Source organism: Callorhinchus milii, unplaced genomic scaffold (genome assembly GCF_018977255.1).
Source record: "Callorhinchus milii isolate IMCB2004 unplaced genomic scaffold, IMCB_Cmil_1.0 Scaffold6, whole genome shotgun sequence".
Classification (NCBI taxonomy): Eukaryota; Metazoa; Chordata; class Chondrichthyes; order Chimaeriformes; family Callorhinchidae; genus Callorhinchus; species Callorhinchus milii.
This window is the reverse complement of record NW_024704747.1, coordinates 27,398,204-27,413,353: the sequence shown is the minus strand read 5'-3', so window position 1 is coordinate 27,413,353 and position 15,150 is coordinate 27,398,204. Positions and strand designations below refer to the sequence as shown.

Genomic DNA, 15,150 nt, shown 5'->3' with positions numbered 1-15,150 from the left:
GGATCTAATACAAAATGCCATCGTATTAGGAAAAGCTATTGAGTTTATTTTTTTAAAAAAAGGATAAAATTACATTAAACAAAGAAAGTTGATCTGAACACAAGAAAGCCAATTTTAGGAATAAACGTAAGGTCTGTAATACAATGGGGCTACCTAGTTTTATAATAATAATATTAATACTGGAATTTGATACAGCGCCTTATCACATCGTTGAGACATCTCAAATCGCTTCCCAGGATATACTGTAAAGTGATTTGAATGAATATTCTGTGGACGAAAAAAAATTATGCATTTATCAATTACATAAGACCCAAGGATGCCTTTTCTAAGCAGCTAAAAGGTATTAATAGACCCTATGAGTATTGAAAATCCACCGGGACAAATTCAGAACACAGTAATTGATGATTTACTGCAAATAATGAACACAAATAACCCCTCACTGAAAGTGAGAGCAGTCCATTTGATTGACCGTAAATCTGGCAGTTTAATTGAGAGTTTGTTGATGGAAATTCGATCAGATAATGGAAAATATATTGAGCTATGTTGGATAAAAATTATTTGCTGGAGAGTTGAGAGGTTAGAAAAAAAGTCACAAACAAATCTTTTCAAAAGGGATTTACTTATCTCAAGTCTGTTGTATTTAAAGGTCAATCACAGTCAGCCCATGGACTGAATTAAAACTGATTAAAATATATAGATTTTTTCCCTAGGGTTGAAGTTTAATTAAAGGCATAATAAAGTTAATTAGCCTTTATTTCCTTGAATTAATGAACTGTATCTGACAGCTGGGGGAGGGGCGTGGGGATTTGATCTAATGTTGGCATTCGATAAATTCAGGGACAAAAAAATATACAAATATATTTTCCAAACAGTAATAATTGGTTATCTCCCCTGTAAACACATGGATATCAAATGTTTTGGATGTAGATTATAAAGACCATACATGTTAATACCCAGCTCATCTCACACACAGGAGTCATGTACAGTTATTAATTATTTTAAAGGGGGGAGGGGGGAAGTTCTCAAAATATTTGCTTTACTAAATGATGAAGAATGACACTGTGATGTTCTAAGGTTCATAACGAAAGCATTTAAGTCTTGGTTAATGGAGGGCAAAGTGAAAGTCTCTTGGCTCCTATAAATTTGAGTGTTCAGTCTGCATGCAGATAAAACGTGGATGAATAAATTTATATCCTCATTCTTTACTAAAGGGTTTAGCATGTAATTGCCTACATATAGAGGTTCCCATACCTCACATGGATTTCAATCGGAACGGAAACAATTGGATTCTTCCAATTTGACATTCGGGAGTTAATGTATAACTGCTTAGTACTGTACTCTTTACAGGAAATATTTCTACCCTTTGACATGAAATCAGAGGCAATGCGATACTATAAAACTGATGAACGGGTGCGGTAAGTGGGCGTAAGGGAATTGGAAAATGTCTATTTAATATATAATATATATACTCAGATTGGCTTAAATAAACGATCAACAGAAAACATCGTGTTTACGTCCTGTTTCACTCCCAATTTCTCTTGATGCAATTACTTAAGATTAGGATGAGCTCAGACTGAACCAAGTGTTAGTTTATCTGACGAGCACTGCAGAGCGGTTGCTGGGGAAATCAACTAGGAAATGATCTGAGATAAAATGTTTGGCTGTCATTGCCTGCCTGAAGGGCGCTATATACTACACATGCGAGTTGTTGTTATAATCCTTGCAACTGATATAGCGCCGTATCAGGTCGTTGAGACGTCTCAAGGTGCATCACAGAATATACGGTAAAGTGAATTGATTGTATATTTATGGGTTGTTGTTGTAAAGTGCCACTATTGCCATAATCTGAATATGCATATTAATACCAATATTTCTGATCCAAATATTAGATATACATATTGAACCAGTTAGTATTGTGAATAACATTTAGCTTGAAGACACCTTATGCACTGAGATCTGCACTTGGGCAGGTTAAGGGTTTGAGAATAAGTGTCAGTGTATATTCCTGCTATTCGATGGCTTTTTTAAAAAAAATTCTTTATTGATGATTGATATCAGAATAATTTCTACCTGAGAGGTACTTACAGCAGGATGCAAAACCCTTCACCACAATAGATAACTAATTGTATATTCATAAATGTCAGCAGTCCCCCTCAATTTGGTTTGGCAGATACATCAACTGTAATAATAATAATCATCCTTGTGTTTGATATACCGCCGTGTTGAGACGTCTCAAAGCACCTCGCAAGTAAAGTGTAATTGACTGTCTATTTGGTGGGCGACTATTTCTATGGGAACAAACTAGAGTGAAATTCAAACCCCACGTGCATTTTAAAAAAAAACAATATCCACGAATTTCTCTGTAATTGAAAAAGCAGATTTGAGGCTGTTTTTCGAACAGAATGATGGCAGGTCTCTGCTGATCACCAGGTTACCATCAGTCAAACGGTTGACTGGGCAGAGTTAATTATAACGTGGCTCTTCTCACTAATGACTAGGAGGCGGGTGTATGAAGGTTCTTGTCAGTGGGAGATACGCCAGATCCTTCCTCCAACCAAATAACACAGTGAGAGGGATGACAGCCAAGCAACTGAGAAGTAAATTATCCACCCCGACTCTTCATTTCCCCCCAGCTCAGTGAGGGAGAGGGAGAGGGAACAGTGTTGAACATCTTCACGTTAAATACATTTATTGATTAATTGCCAAACAACTGCGAATATATCTCCCGATGAGAAATAATTGCCTTTCCGTCTCATTACCGCGTCGGATCCATACCTCGATGAAGTTGAAGGTAATATACTTGTAATAGACTGTTTGCAGCTGATTATCCACACATTTGGGTTCAATTTATGAGCAAAACATTCTGTTATTATTCTCCCCACTGAGAAGAGTCAGTGGAAGAAACAATAGGGGGGGGAGGGGGAGGAAAAGACCAATTTGATTTGGGATAATTCCGATGATTTCCACATCAACTCGACTGTACAGACAGTGCTATATAACAGGCAAGTCAAGGTTAGCGATGAGATATTTGTCATATCTCCATAAGGAAGCGCGGCCAAGAGCAAATAACTCGCCAATAAGTCAACCTTTGGACTGGAGCTCCTTATCTCCCTACTGACCATGACATATTCTATTTATCATATGACTTAAAATCCTCATCTGTAATTAATTTAGGATTATAAAGGCAGAGAGGGACAGGAGCAAATCCTAAATCACACGTGTGGAAAATGCCCCCAATCACATTTTTTGACAAGAGTACAGTTGTAATGTATGGAGCATTCACACCAATCGATCTTATCTAACAGGACCTCCTGAGGTAAGGGTGTGTGTGGGTGTGTATGTGTGTGTGTGTGGGTGTGTGTGTGTGTGGTGGGTGTGTATGTGCGTGTGTGGGTGTCAAGATCCTTTCAAATAGAGAAAGCATTTTCACCAGATTCTCACAGCACTAACTGATGTGTTCTTTTTTGCATCGTTCACACAAAACCACAACTACAATGTTCTAAGAGTCCCCTCCCCCCCCCACCAAAAAAAAAATATGAGTTGAATTCAGATGGAATCAGGCAAAGTTCAGACCCAAACGTGTGTTCCTCACTCTTTTAAACCACCCACTTATTCCACTGAGACTTCTAAAAGGTTGTTGTTATTATTGTTAATATTATTATTACTATTATTATTTTGCCAAATGGAGGAGCGACGTTGAGAGAGAGAGAGAGAAAAAAATATATATAAGGTATGAATTCAAATGTGACCATCTAACAAATCTGAGGTTGAGATGGTGTGGGGTGGGATGGGTGGGGGGGGTTTGATAAGAAGGATGACCTTTACCTGTTCTGACTCCATATTTCAGGGTGTCCCTGCAGTCCACCAGTATCTGCTCCAGGGACTCAGGTTGGTCTGAGAGCTCCAGGTTGAAGCCCTCTATTCCCTCCAGGAGTTGGTGTGGGTGGTGGAAATCCAGGACTTTTGTGGACCTGTCGAACGTTTTCCTGACGTAGTTGAGGAGGATGTCGACCACCTCCAGAAGGAATTGGGTTGTCTGTTCTTCTCCATTCTTGGCAGGCAACAGGTCTGAAGGCACAAGGGCAGGACATCATCTCTCTCTCTCTCCCCCTCTCTCCATCTCTCTCTCTCCTCTCCTCTCTCTCCATCTCTCTCTCTCTCTCTCTCTCTCTCTCCATCTCTCTCTCTATCTCTCTCTCCATCTCTCTCTCCATCTCTCTCTCCATCTCTCTCTCCATCTCTCTCTCCATCTCTCTCTCCATCTCTCTCTCCATCTCTCTCTCTCTCTCCATCTCTCTCTGTATCCTCTGCTCTGTCGTATCTCAGGTTGACTCCCCCGATTAACAGGTTTTATTTTTTTTTAATTACAATACCATCTCGTAAACCGTTGGCTAACGGTGACAACACGACCAAACACAGTTTCTTTCTGCCCAACACAAAAAAAAATGCAGAGTTTCAGAATAAATTTTGCAAAAATAAGCGTAACCCATTAATTTAAAACATAACATTAAGACTAAATATATAGTATATATATATACATACACACACACACAACATAATATAAGCCCATTATATATAAATATATGTCCAAAACACACTCCTAAATTCTCCTAAAACACACACCCGACAATTCTGATACCAAAGCACTTTCAGATCTAATCATTAAAAGAAAATATATCAAATATAAAACTCCCCGCAGCAAAACTAAATTAACGGGGGAAACAAAAAAAAACACATATTACGACAGTATTGACAAACTGGAGCATCGGAATGACTGCACAGGTACAAAGTTTGCTGTTTGTGCAAAGGCGGAGACTGAAAACTTAATGCATTTGCTGAAAATTTACACAAACAGTGAAAAAAAAGGGAAATATTCCATTGCACCTGATTGCATTTTCAGCTCAACTTCTTGAAAAATATGCCTTTTCCCCCCTTTCCCCCTTCCTCTCTCCCTCTCTCTCTCTCTTTCTCTCTCCCCCTCTCCCAACCCCTTATCGAATAAAATAAAAGAAGATGAATAAAAACGTACCTCTGGCGTAGAGATTGGAGAAGTCCGTCTCGTTGCGACTGAATCTGAGGTCTCTGTCGCTGTTGTCACAGGTGATCAGGTTCTTGGGGGACTTCAGCGCCCCCCCAATTCTGCTCTTGTCCTCGATGCTGTTGGTTCTTTGCAAGAAACCTACATTATTATAAGCAGAACCAGTCAGAGGGGGTCTCTGGTCGCTTCCTAACATATTGCACTGGGAGTGGGGAGGAGTGGGGAGTAGTGGGGAGTGGGAGTTCTTTAGGGATCTCAAATGGCACCGACTACACTTCAGTGCTCCACAGAATCTGAATGCTTTTGCTTTATCCTTTCTGTCCACAAGTGACCCGCCAGAGAGAGAGAGAGAGGAGAGCATTTATGAGCATCATTTTGCCCCCCAGGAGGATGAGATCACTGTGTCGTCAGTAACAAAAGCCAACCATGTAAAACATACAAATACTCCTCAACTAGTCAGTGCACTGGCAAATTCGTATTAAATCCATCCCGACAGATTACACTCCCATGAACAGCCACTGGGAGAGAGAGAGGGGAGAGAGAGAGAGAGGGGGAGGGAGGGAGAGAGAAAGCAACCTTATGGGGGGTCAAGGAAACCCTCTGGGCCAAAGTTTATAGACTGAGAGAAGAAAAATAAGGGCAGAATGAAGACTTGGAAGGGTTCGAACGGTTTCTCTGTTATCTTCTGAATTGAAGCAAATACCCCTCCTCCACCCCCCCCCCCCACCCACCCCCCCCCCCCCACCCCCCAATAAAAACATCAGACATCTCAACCAGACTCTGTCACTGTCCCTCGAATCGTTCGTTGCCTCTTCTAATGGATCTCCTTCAGAAAGTCAGCACTGACTCGTGTCAAAGAAATGTTCACATTGTTCAGATTTTCCTTCACCACCGACAGACAATTCAGTTCCAGGCAATTCCGACCGTTCTCAATCCAACACTGGGGGCAAACTGTGGGCTTTCATCAGCATCAGAAACAGCCAATTTCAGCCACACACACACACACAAATAATCATCATCATCATCATCATCATCGTGTGGTGGGTGACCTGATTCCAAAATAATGTGCTCTTTAAATTCAGAGCCCAGACAGACAGACAGACAGTTTCTTAACAGTGTGACCTTGATGATGGTGATTAATATTGAAGCCCAGACCTGGTTGCAATGCTGGGGGGTGGGTGGGGGGTGGGGGGGTTAGTGGGGGGTTGGTGGGTGGGGGGAGGGGGGGTTAAACCTGGTCAGGATGATGGGGAAATAGTCGCTATACATTTGGAAGTCCATCTCCCGCAGCAGTTGTTTTGCTGTATCTCTGCCCTCGGGCTTTGATTCTGATCACACACTCACTGAAACGGAATGAAATCTTTCGATTCAACACAGCCCAACACTGCTCGGTGTGAGACCCCCCCACCACCCCCACCCCCACTCCCCCCACACACACTCCCCACCCCTCGCACTGTCATATCATGTCACGATTTAGGGCCATTTAAATCGTGCCATATGCAAACAAAAAAGAAATTGCATTTTGGTATTAAAACCGACTCTTCCAGACACCGACTCGCACTCTGCAACGAATAGCAAAACGTGAGTCCACTCAAATCTGATCGATGGGTATGTTGTGAAGTCTGGAAAACAGACTCCACAAGAACTGCTGCACACATTACTATTCCTTTTTGACTCACTTGTACCCTGACATTACGTTCAGTATTCGATGCTCTCTCTCTCTCTCTCTTTCTCTCTCTGACTCTCTGACCCCCATCTGTCCCCAACTCTGTTGATTCGTTTGCAAAAGCCTTAACCATATATATATATATATACATATATATATATATATATATATATAAATGGGACAAAAGAAGATCAAGGTCTGTCCAGTTTTTTTTCCCAGACTCCAGTTTCCATTTATACAGTAATGTTGTGGGGGATTTTTTATTTTTTTTTGGTTTGGTGCTGTTATCTCACACCACAGAGAGGTGAAGGATTGGCTTTTAATAACTTTCCCATTAATCTGTTTCCCTCGAGAGAGAGAGAGAGAGAGAGGGGGGCGGTTGTGAGCTGATAAGGTTGATGAATTCCTCTGGGAAAACGCTTCTAAATCAACGCCAACCCCCCCCCAAAAAAACACACATTATTTTATTATTTTCCCCATAACAATACAATTTTCTCTCTCTCTCTCTTTCTCTCTCTGTCTCTCTGTCTCTTTCTCTCTGTCTCCCTTCCTAATTGCAAGTGCTGTATATTTGATCAATTCTGCCCTCAAACCCACCACTGTTTTTTTGTGCAATGGTAATTAACTCAATGAATGGTATTTGCTGTCATTTAAGCAGCTTTTTATGAAAAGATTTCCTCTCTCCCCCTCCCCCTCCCCCTCCTCCCACCTCCCCATCACCTCCCACCCATTAAACACCACAATGAGGAGGAAATCTCTCAGAAACACGCGGTCTGTTTACCATATTCCCTTTTGTAGGACATTTTGATGTCAAGTTGGAAATGATAAAAGATCAGAAAGCCTCCCAGGTTCCAGATATGTTTGAGAGAGAGAGAGAGAGAGAGAGAGAGAGAGAGAGAGAGAAAAATGACATGTATCCAAAGCGACAACCAGGCTGGAGGTAACATGACAGTAACTTGGCTCTTTTTTTATATATATATATATATATATATCGCTGGAGGCGAGATTAAAGTAGTTGAAATGCAATGGTGTCAGAAGGACGTCGTGTGCGATGAGCTTTGCATATCAAGGCTTTAGGGAGAGGAAGTTTTGTTGCTGTTGCAGAGGCTCTGGTGAGTTTCTGTTCTGTTCTGTTCTGTTCGCTGAAGACGTACCACGAGTCGCCGCCAGAGTGCGCTGTGCGCCTTGTGGAGACACACATGGTGTGGATTGGAGCCACTTTTTTCTCTCTTATCCCCCTCCCCCACCCCCACTTCACCCCCTCCCCCACCCCACCCTCCCCACTTCACCCCCCCCCCCCCCCCACCCCACCCTACATTTCTCTTCCAAATTAGCTGAGGCAGTGACACCAAACTGTCCCGAATCCATTGCGTTTCTAAAATGAATAATAATAATAGTAATCCTTGCGCTTGATACAGCGCCTGATCACGTCTTCCGGACGTCTCGAAGCGCTTCACAGAATAGACCCGTAAAGTGGATTGCCTGCGCGTTCTGTGGGCGGAAGGCGGCGAGCCAACTGCGCGCAGCAGTGCCCCCACAATAAGCCGTGGATTGAGTGATCAAATTATTATTAAACTGCACTTCTATTCCAAATTAGCCGTGTCAATAACACCAGCTGAAGTGCTCTGACTTCATTGAGTTCCTAAAATTACCACTTCTATGTTGCAAATTTGATATTGCTGCTGTAACCACAATTGCTGGCATTATAAAGCGTGAAAACGTGTAATAATAATCCTTGCATTTGACATAGTTTGCATTTAACTCGTGATTGAGGCATCTCAAAGCTTCGCAGGATACATTGTAAAGTGGATTGACTGTGTATTTTGTGGGCGAAACGTGACAGCCAATTGCACACAGGGGTGTCACATAAACAGTCACGGTTGAGCGACCAAATTATTATTATTATTATTATTATTATTATTATTATTATTATTATTATTGTCCATGCCATACTAAGGAGAGACATTCACAGACGGTGAGATGTCATCAATGCTGTGTTTCTCCTATCATCAGATAAAATGCATCCTTTACTTACTTAACTTTTGATTGTTACAATGAGAATAAAGAGTGAACGACACTCAAAGCGGATTGAACAGAACGTGAAATCCAAACTTTGAGGGGATGAGGGAAGGGGCACATTTTCTTAAGAAGCGAGAACCATTGGGTAGGAATCCTTACAGTTCACACACCGTTTAATAAGACGAATGTCATTGCTGGACAGTTGCTGGGCTGGTAAAGGAGCGCTATAGAAAGTCAGGCAAAATATTTGCAACATGTAATGTACACCCACATTGAAACCTTCTCGCAAATAATAATAATAATCCTTGCCTTTGACAGAGCGCCTTACCGCATCGTGGAAATGTCTCGAAGGGGCACCACAACGCTTACGGTAAAGTGTGCTGGCAAAATAATCTTTGCCTTTTGGACACCGTGCCTTAAATTCAAAACAAATTCAAAACGTGTGTGCATTTGTAGACAAATACAGCAGCCATTTTACAGCCAGCAAGATCCCACAAACAGCCAGCAGATGATTCATTAGTTTTCCTGAAGGACTGTTGGTCAGGAGATGGAGAGAGAAACTCGACTCTTTTCAAACACTTGTCATGGAGGCTTTTCACTGCCACCTGACAGGTAAATGGGCTCAACATCTTAGCTGAAGGATATCACCTCTGATAATTCAGCATTCTCTCTATTCCTCCCCCCTCCCCTCCCCTCGAAATTAATTGTGGTAAACAGGGTTGTCTGATGATTCTTGTCTTGATGAGATTAAGGGCTCCTTTGTTAAGAGTTTAAAACGATTTTGTGATTTGCTGCTCATTGTAAAACTCCCATTTACACGACAGCCTTAAATTCAGATTTATGGTATCTGTGACAGATCACATCCCACGTTTCGTCCTCAGAGCGAAATAGTTCACATGAACTCAACTATGAAACAGGATATCTTCAGAATCAAAACATGTACTGCTGTAAACAACACACTTCCACATAGAAAGCAACTGTAGAAAAATCCAGTGCAAAACACTGGAGAACATTAATTGTTTTCAGCATAAATTGTCCCCATCTTTGCAAAAGCAACGACCACACAAGTAAAACACCGGACACTGAGGCTTTGTATTCCAAGTGGTTTTCAGTGGCAATATTTATGTTTTATTGGCAGTCGTGTATTTTTGATAGTTTTCTACGATGAAATGGTTGGAGGAGAACTTTTTGGTTTAAGTGGCAAAATGACAAGAGATATGTTGTTACTATATATGTATATATATGTATGTCAGGTTACATTTAGATTCTGGTCAAATTATACACAGTATTATCTGTGGACGATTGTGGATCTTTATAAGATTTATAAGATTTATAAAGGATTTATAAAGGATTTGTAAGGATTCTGCAATGTTATATGGCCAACGAATTAAATATTATCTCCACTTTCGTGAACGGATACACTTTAGTGTGAATGCAGTGAGAGAGAGAGAATTAAAAGTGGTGTTTTTTGTACCTCCCACAACTGGAAGTTTTGATGTTTTTTTTTGTTCCAAACCGGTTCGGTGATGACCGACCGATTCCGGGGGAGCAATGGACAAGTAAACTTATTCAGTGGCAAAGTTTCCTGCGTTTTTGATGACCCTTCGATTGAAAAAAAACCACAGGGAGGACTGGTGGGGCTCAGGTCAATGGGTGGGGGGGGGACACTGGTGTGGGAATGGACCACCAATCGGTTATATCTGTGAGAGCAACACCTGATGGATGAACGTTAATTAAAAGCTCCTGTTTTTTTTTTGGATGGGGGGGTGGGGGTGGATGGGGGGGGGGGGGTGGTGGGGAGGGGGTGTTGGGGGGGTTACAAAACTGAATGCACGAGGGGGTGGGTACTCACCGCAGATTTTCAGACCGATTTTCTTTGTGCAGCCGTGAGCCACACCGCACCAGGTGTCATAGGCTGAAACAGGGAACCACAGACAGTATCACCAACAACGTCCAAAACATCCCCCCCCCCCCACCCACCCCCCCCCCACCCACCCCAGAGCCCCCATCGTGTCGCAAAGATTGCGAGCATCATCACCTTTTTTTTTGGTGTCCTGAGGTCGATGTGTGCGTTACCTGTGTTGTCACACCCTTCAATGTGCCATATCCTACACTGCAGTGTGCAATATACTGTCCATTGTACATATAATACATCTCTCTCTCTCTCTCTCTCTCGATATATGTATATATATACCACGTTTCATAGGATTTCATTGCTCAGTACCAATTCATCAGTTTATATCGCATATGTCTTTTTTTTCTACTCATTTCACAACGTTTTGCCCTTATATTTTCGTTGTGGGCTTTTTTTTTCTTTCCATCTCCATCTCTCTCTCTCTCTCTCTCTCTCTCTGGACATTTCACCACCAGAAACAGTGTCAAAGGGGGGGGGGGGGGGGGGGACCGTTTAACGGGGGTCGGAGCCGCTGTTGTCCGGAGCATTGCGTAACTAATGCGGGTTTGGCGCACAGGCGGTAAATTGGGACCTTGAAATAACAGCAGCGACGGAATGGGGGTCGGAAGAATAGTTTGGGAATTAATTGTCTGAAAATAAAATGCTCCGATCTGCACAGACAGCTCAGCCACTGCCTTCTGCAGAGGGTTTGAACGACTCCCACCTCTCGCCAACCACCACCACCACCACCACCACCACCACCGCAACAACAAAAAATGTCTATTTCTGTGCACACATTCTCGCTTTATTTGCGATGATGTTTTGACCTATTTAATGATTTCAGATATTGCTACGCGTTTAATGCACAAGTCCTCAGACTCTCACTGTACATCACCTCTAAAGGATATTTCTCTCTCTCTCTCTCTCTCTGCACAGATACTACACACCTCATCTTATTAGAAGTGATGGTAGTTATGTTCGACAGTGCAACATGATTCCATCCAAGTGTTTTTTTTAAAATGCAATAAGTAAAGCCCCCTTTTTTTTGGGGTGGGGGTTGTTATTAAATCTTAAGGCTGAACTGAACGAAATAGCAATTGGGAGGGTTTTGGGGGGAGTTTGACAGCATTACATTTATGAAGTCAAACACACAAGTAGTCGGCGCAACAAGAGAGGATGGCGATAAATTATGGCTCACTTTCCAGAGATTTTTTTAAAAATAATTATTTATCATTATTAAAAAAAAGAAAAACTGCTGCAGTGAAATTATATCAGAAAACGGAATATATACGTATAGATTTATTGGGTTTATTTTGATGTGTATATATTATATATATAATATATAATATATATATATGAACAAATTGCCACTTGTTGTAAGTTAGGGGGTAGAGAAAATAATTTTTAATTGTAAAAGTTTGAAGTTAATTTTCGAAACGATATGTATTTTTTCTGTCTCCCCCCACACCCCCCACACCCCCCCCCCCCCCCCACACCCCAACTCCCTCCTCTCCCCTCGTAACCCACGTTTAATTAAATCAGCAGAAATGACAGAAAAATGAACCAAATAATTGTTTCAAAGTTCGATTCCTATACGATGCGCCGACGATGTACCCTTCACAGTGCTATTTTTGGGGAGGGGGTGGGAGGTGGGTGAGGGGGGGGGGGGGATCACTGTCTGAAACCCATCACCATGTTTACAGGGTCTCCAACATAAGCTGAGAATGAATTCCATATCTCCCAACCTCACATGGATTCATTCACACGAACCAATACAGATTTCAGATCAGAGTGGCAGGAGATATATCTATATATAATATATATATATATATATTATATATTTGTTTTGATTTTCCAGACATTGGACAAGTTTTGCTGCCCCACTGTTGAAGGATCCCGTGGTAATTGTCCACATCTATAAGACAAGCTTGGGAAGGGCTGGTGGCAGACGAGAGGAAAAATCTCGACAAAGCTTTTTTTTGGGTTCTTTTGTGGATTTCTACGTCAGAAATCGGTAACAAGAAAAAGGCGTATGTGAAGAAGTACTGACACACACACACACTCTCTCTCACACACACAGACACTCTCACACACACAGACACTCACACACACACAGAGACTCACACTCTCACACACACACACACTCTCTCACACACACAGACACTCTCTCACACACACAGACACACTCTCACACAGACACTCACACACACACAGACACTCACACACACACACTCACACACACACTCTCTCACACACACAGACACACTCACACACACAGACACACACACACACAGACACTCACACACACACACTCACACACACACACTCTCACACACACAGACACTCACACACTCACACAGACACTCACACACTCACACACACACAGACACTCACACACACACACAGACACTGACACACACACACTCACACACACACAGACACTCACACACACACCATACACTCACTCACACAGACACAGACACTCACACACACAGACACTCACACACACAGACACTCACTCACACACAGACACTCACACACACAGACACTCACTCACACACAGACACTCACACAGACACAGACACTCACTCACACAGACACTCACACACACAGACACTCACACACACAGACACTCACTCACACACAGACACTCACACACACAGACACTCACTCACATACAGACACTCACACAGACACAGACACTCACTCACACAGACACTCACACACACAGACACTCACACACACAGACACTCACTCACACAGACACCCACTCACACAGAGCGCCTCGGGTCAGTGGCAGGAGATGAGCTGATGGTAACGAGCCTCTGAACCATCAGGAAACAGAATTATAGCCGAAAGGACAAAAACAGAATCCACGCGACTGTTCTCTTACATTTGCTGAGACTCCCGTCACAGCGGACGAGCAGTTATTGACCCACTCTCTCGGCTCTAATGGTGCGGTGAAACACAATTATATCCCACTGCACAGTCACCCAACACTATTTTATACCCTTTGCATCGAATCGGCTGAATGTTTTAAAGGTCTTCATCGAAATTTCGCCCACGAAAGACCCCACGTATTCCTCGAAGCGCTTTAAAACGTCTCAACGACGTGACGGGGCGCTATGTTAAAATGCAAAGGACTATCATCACTCTCTTATTGTTATTATCATTATTATTGTTATTATTATTATTATTATTATCGTCGTTATTATTTATTATTAATTATTTCAATGGTTATAATTTTCCAAGGGTTCGTTTTTGTTTTTTTGCTTTGGTTTTTCCAGACACTGCACAAGAATGACAAGAGGGGTATCTGGTGTTTCTGTTCCAAGTTTCTTTTAATTCAAAGACTGAGGCTGTTCGGAATCAAATGCGTTACTCTCGAGGTTTTCTCTTTGGCAGATGGAGAGGATAATCACACTCGATAGCCTCTGAAGGAAACCCCCTTCGGGGCAAAGACATTACATGTGTCATAATTATTCCAGGGTCTGTCTGTATTTCTGGGAAGTTTTTTTTTCTCCCCTCTGTCGATTCTGTCACCGACTGCGTTTTTATTACACACAACACAACACAACACTCACACAACACTCACACACACACTGATGTCCACACTGTGAAGGGGCAACTGATCAGATCTGTCTTCGCCTTTCTCACTCCAACTGGTTCATTAGCCCCCACTCTCCCTCTCTCTCTCTCTCTCTCTCTCTCTCTCCCCACTCTCTTTCTCCCTCTCTCTCTCCTCCACTCTCTCTTTCTCCCCCTCTCTCTCTCCTCCACTCTCTCTTTCTCCCCCTCTCTCTCTCCTCCACTCTCTCTTTCTCCCCCCCCCCCCCCTCTCTCTCCCCACTCTCTTTCTCTCTCTCTACCCACTCTCTCTTTCTCCCTCTCTCTCTCTCTCTCTCTCTACCCACTCTCTCTTTCTCCCTCTCTCTCTCTCTCTCTCTCTCTCTACCCCACTCTTTTTCTCCCTCTCTCTCGCTCTCTCTCTACCCCACTCTTTCTTTCTCCCTCTCTCTCTCTCTCTCTACCCCAGTCTCTCTTTGTCCCTCTCCCCCCCTCTCTCTCTCCCCCCCTCTCCCTGCCCCCCCTTCTCTCTCTCTCCCCCCACTCTCTCCCTCTCTGTGTGCAGTGCAGCTATTAGCGAAATCATCAGCACTACAATTAGTGGCAGTAACAGCCGCCGTTTGTGCCTTTTCACTCCTATAATTGCAGTGCCACTCAGACCCCGCGCTAAAAGCATTCGGGATAATAAAAAACAAAGTGCACATAAAATTACTATACCGACTTGAAATTACTGCTTTGAATTTTTCTTTTTACATTCACACAAACACACACACGCACACACACGCACACATATATATATTTATATATTTTTATATATATATATAGGCTTATTTCCCTTAAATGTGCAAAACAAAATTCATTTCAGCTTCCAGGCGTTTGAAAATAACATAGTTTAAAATACAAAACTCAGAGTCTGACCTACAACATTGTATATTAAGTAGTGTAATAATAATTCTGATCCTTGCA

At 42.5% G+C, this 15,150-nt stretch overlaps 1 protein-coding gene across 1 annotated transcript in view; it reads right to left on the bottom strand.

Annotated features, from left to right (window-relative positions):
* The window catches only part of LOC103176432 (glutamate decarboxylase 1), a 29,914-nt gene that overhangs the window by 12,204 nt on the left and 2,560 nt on the right, over window positions 1-15,150 (bottom strand). Inside the window, exons 3-5 of the mRNA XM_042336416.1 lie at window positions 10,576-10,638; window positions 5,030-5,179; window positions 3,826-4,068 (exon numbers count right to left, since the gene is read on the bottom strand). Of these exons, the coding sequence (XP_042192350.1) occupies window positions 3,826-4,068; window positions 5,030-5,179; window positions 10,576-10,638 (456 nt within the window). The remainder of the gene's footprint in view (window positions 1-3,825; window positions 4,069-5,029; window positions 5,180-10,575; window positions 10,639-15,150) is intronic.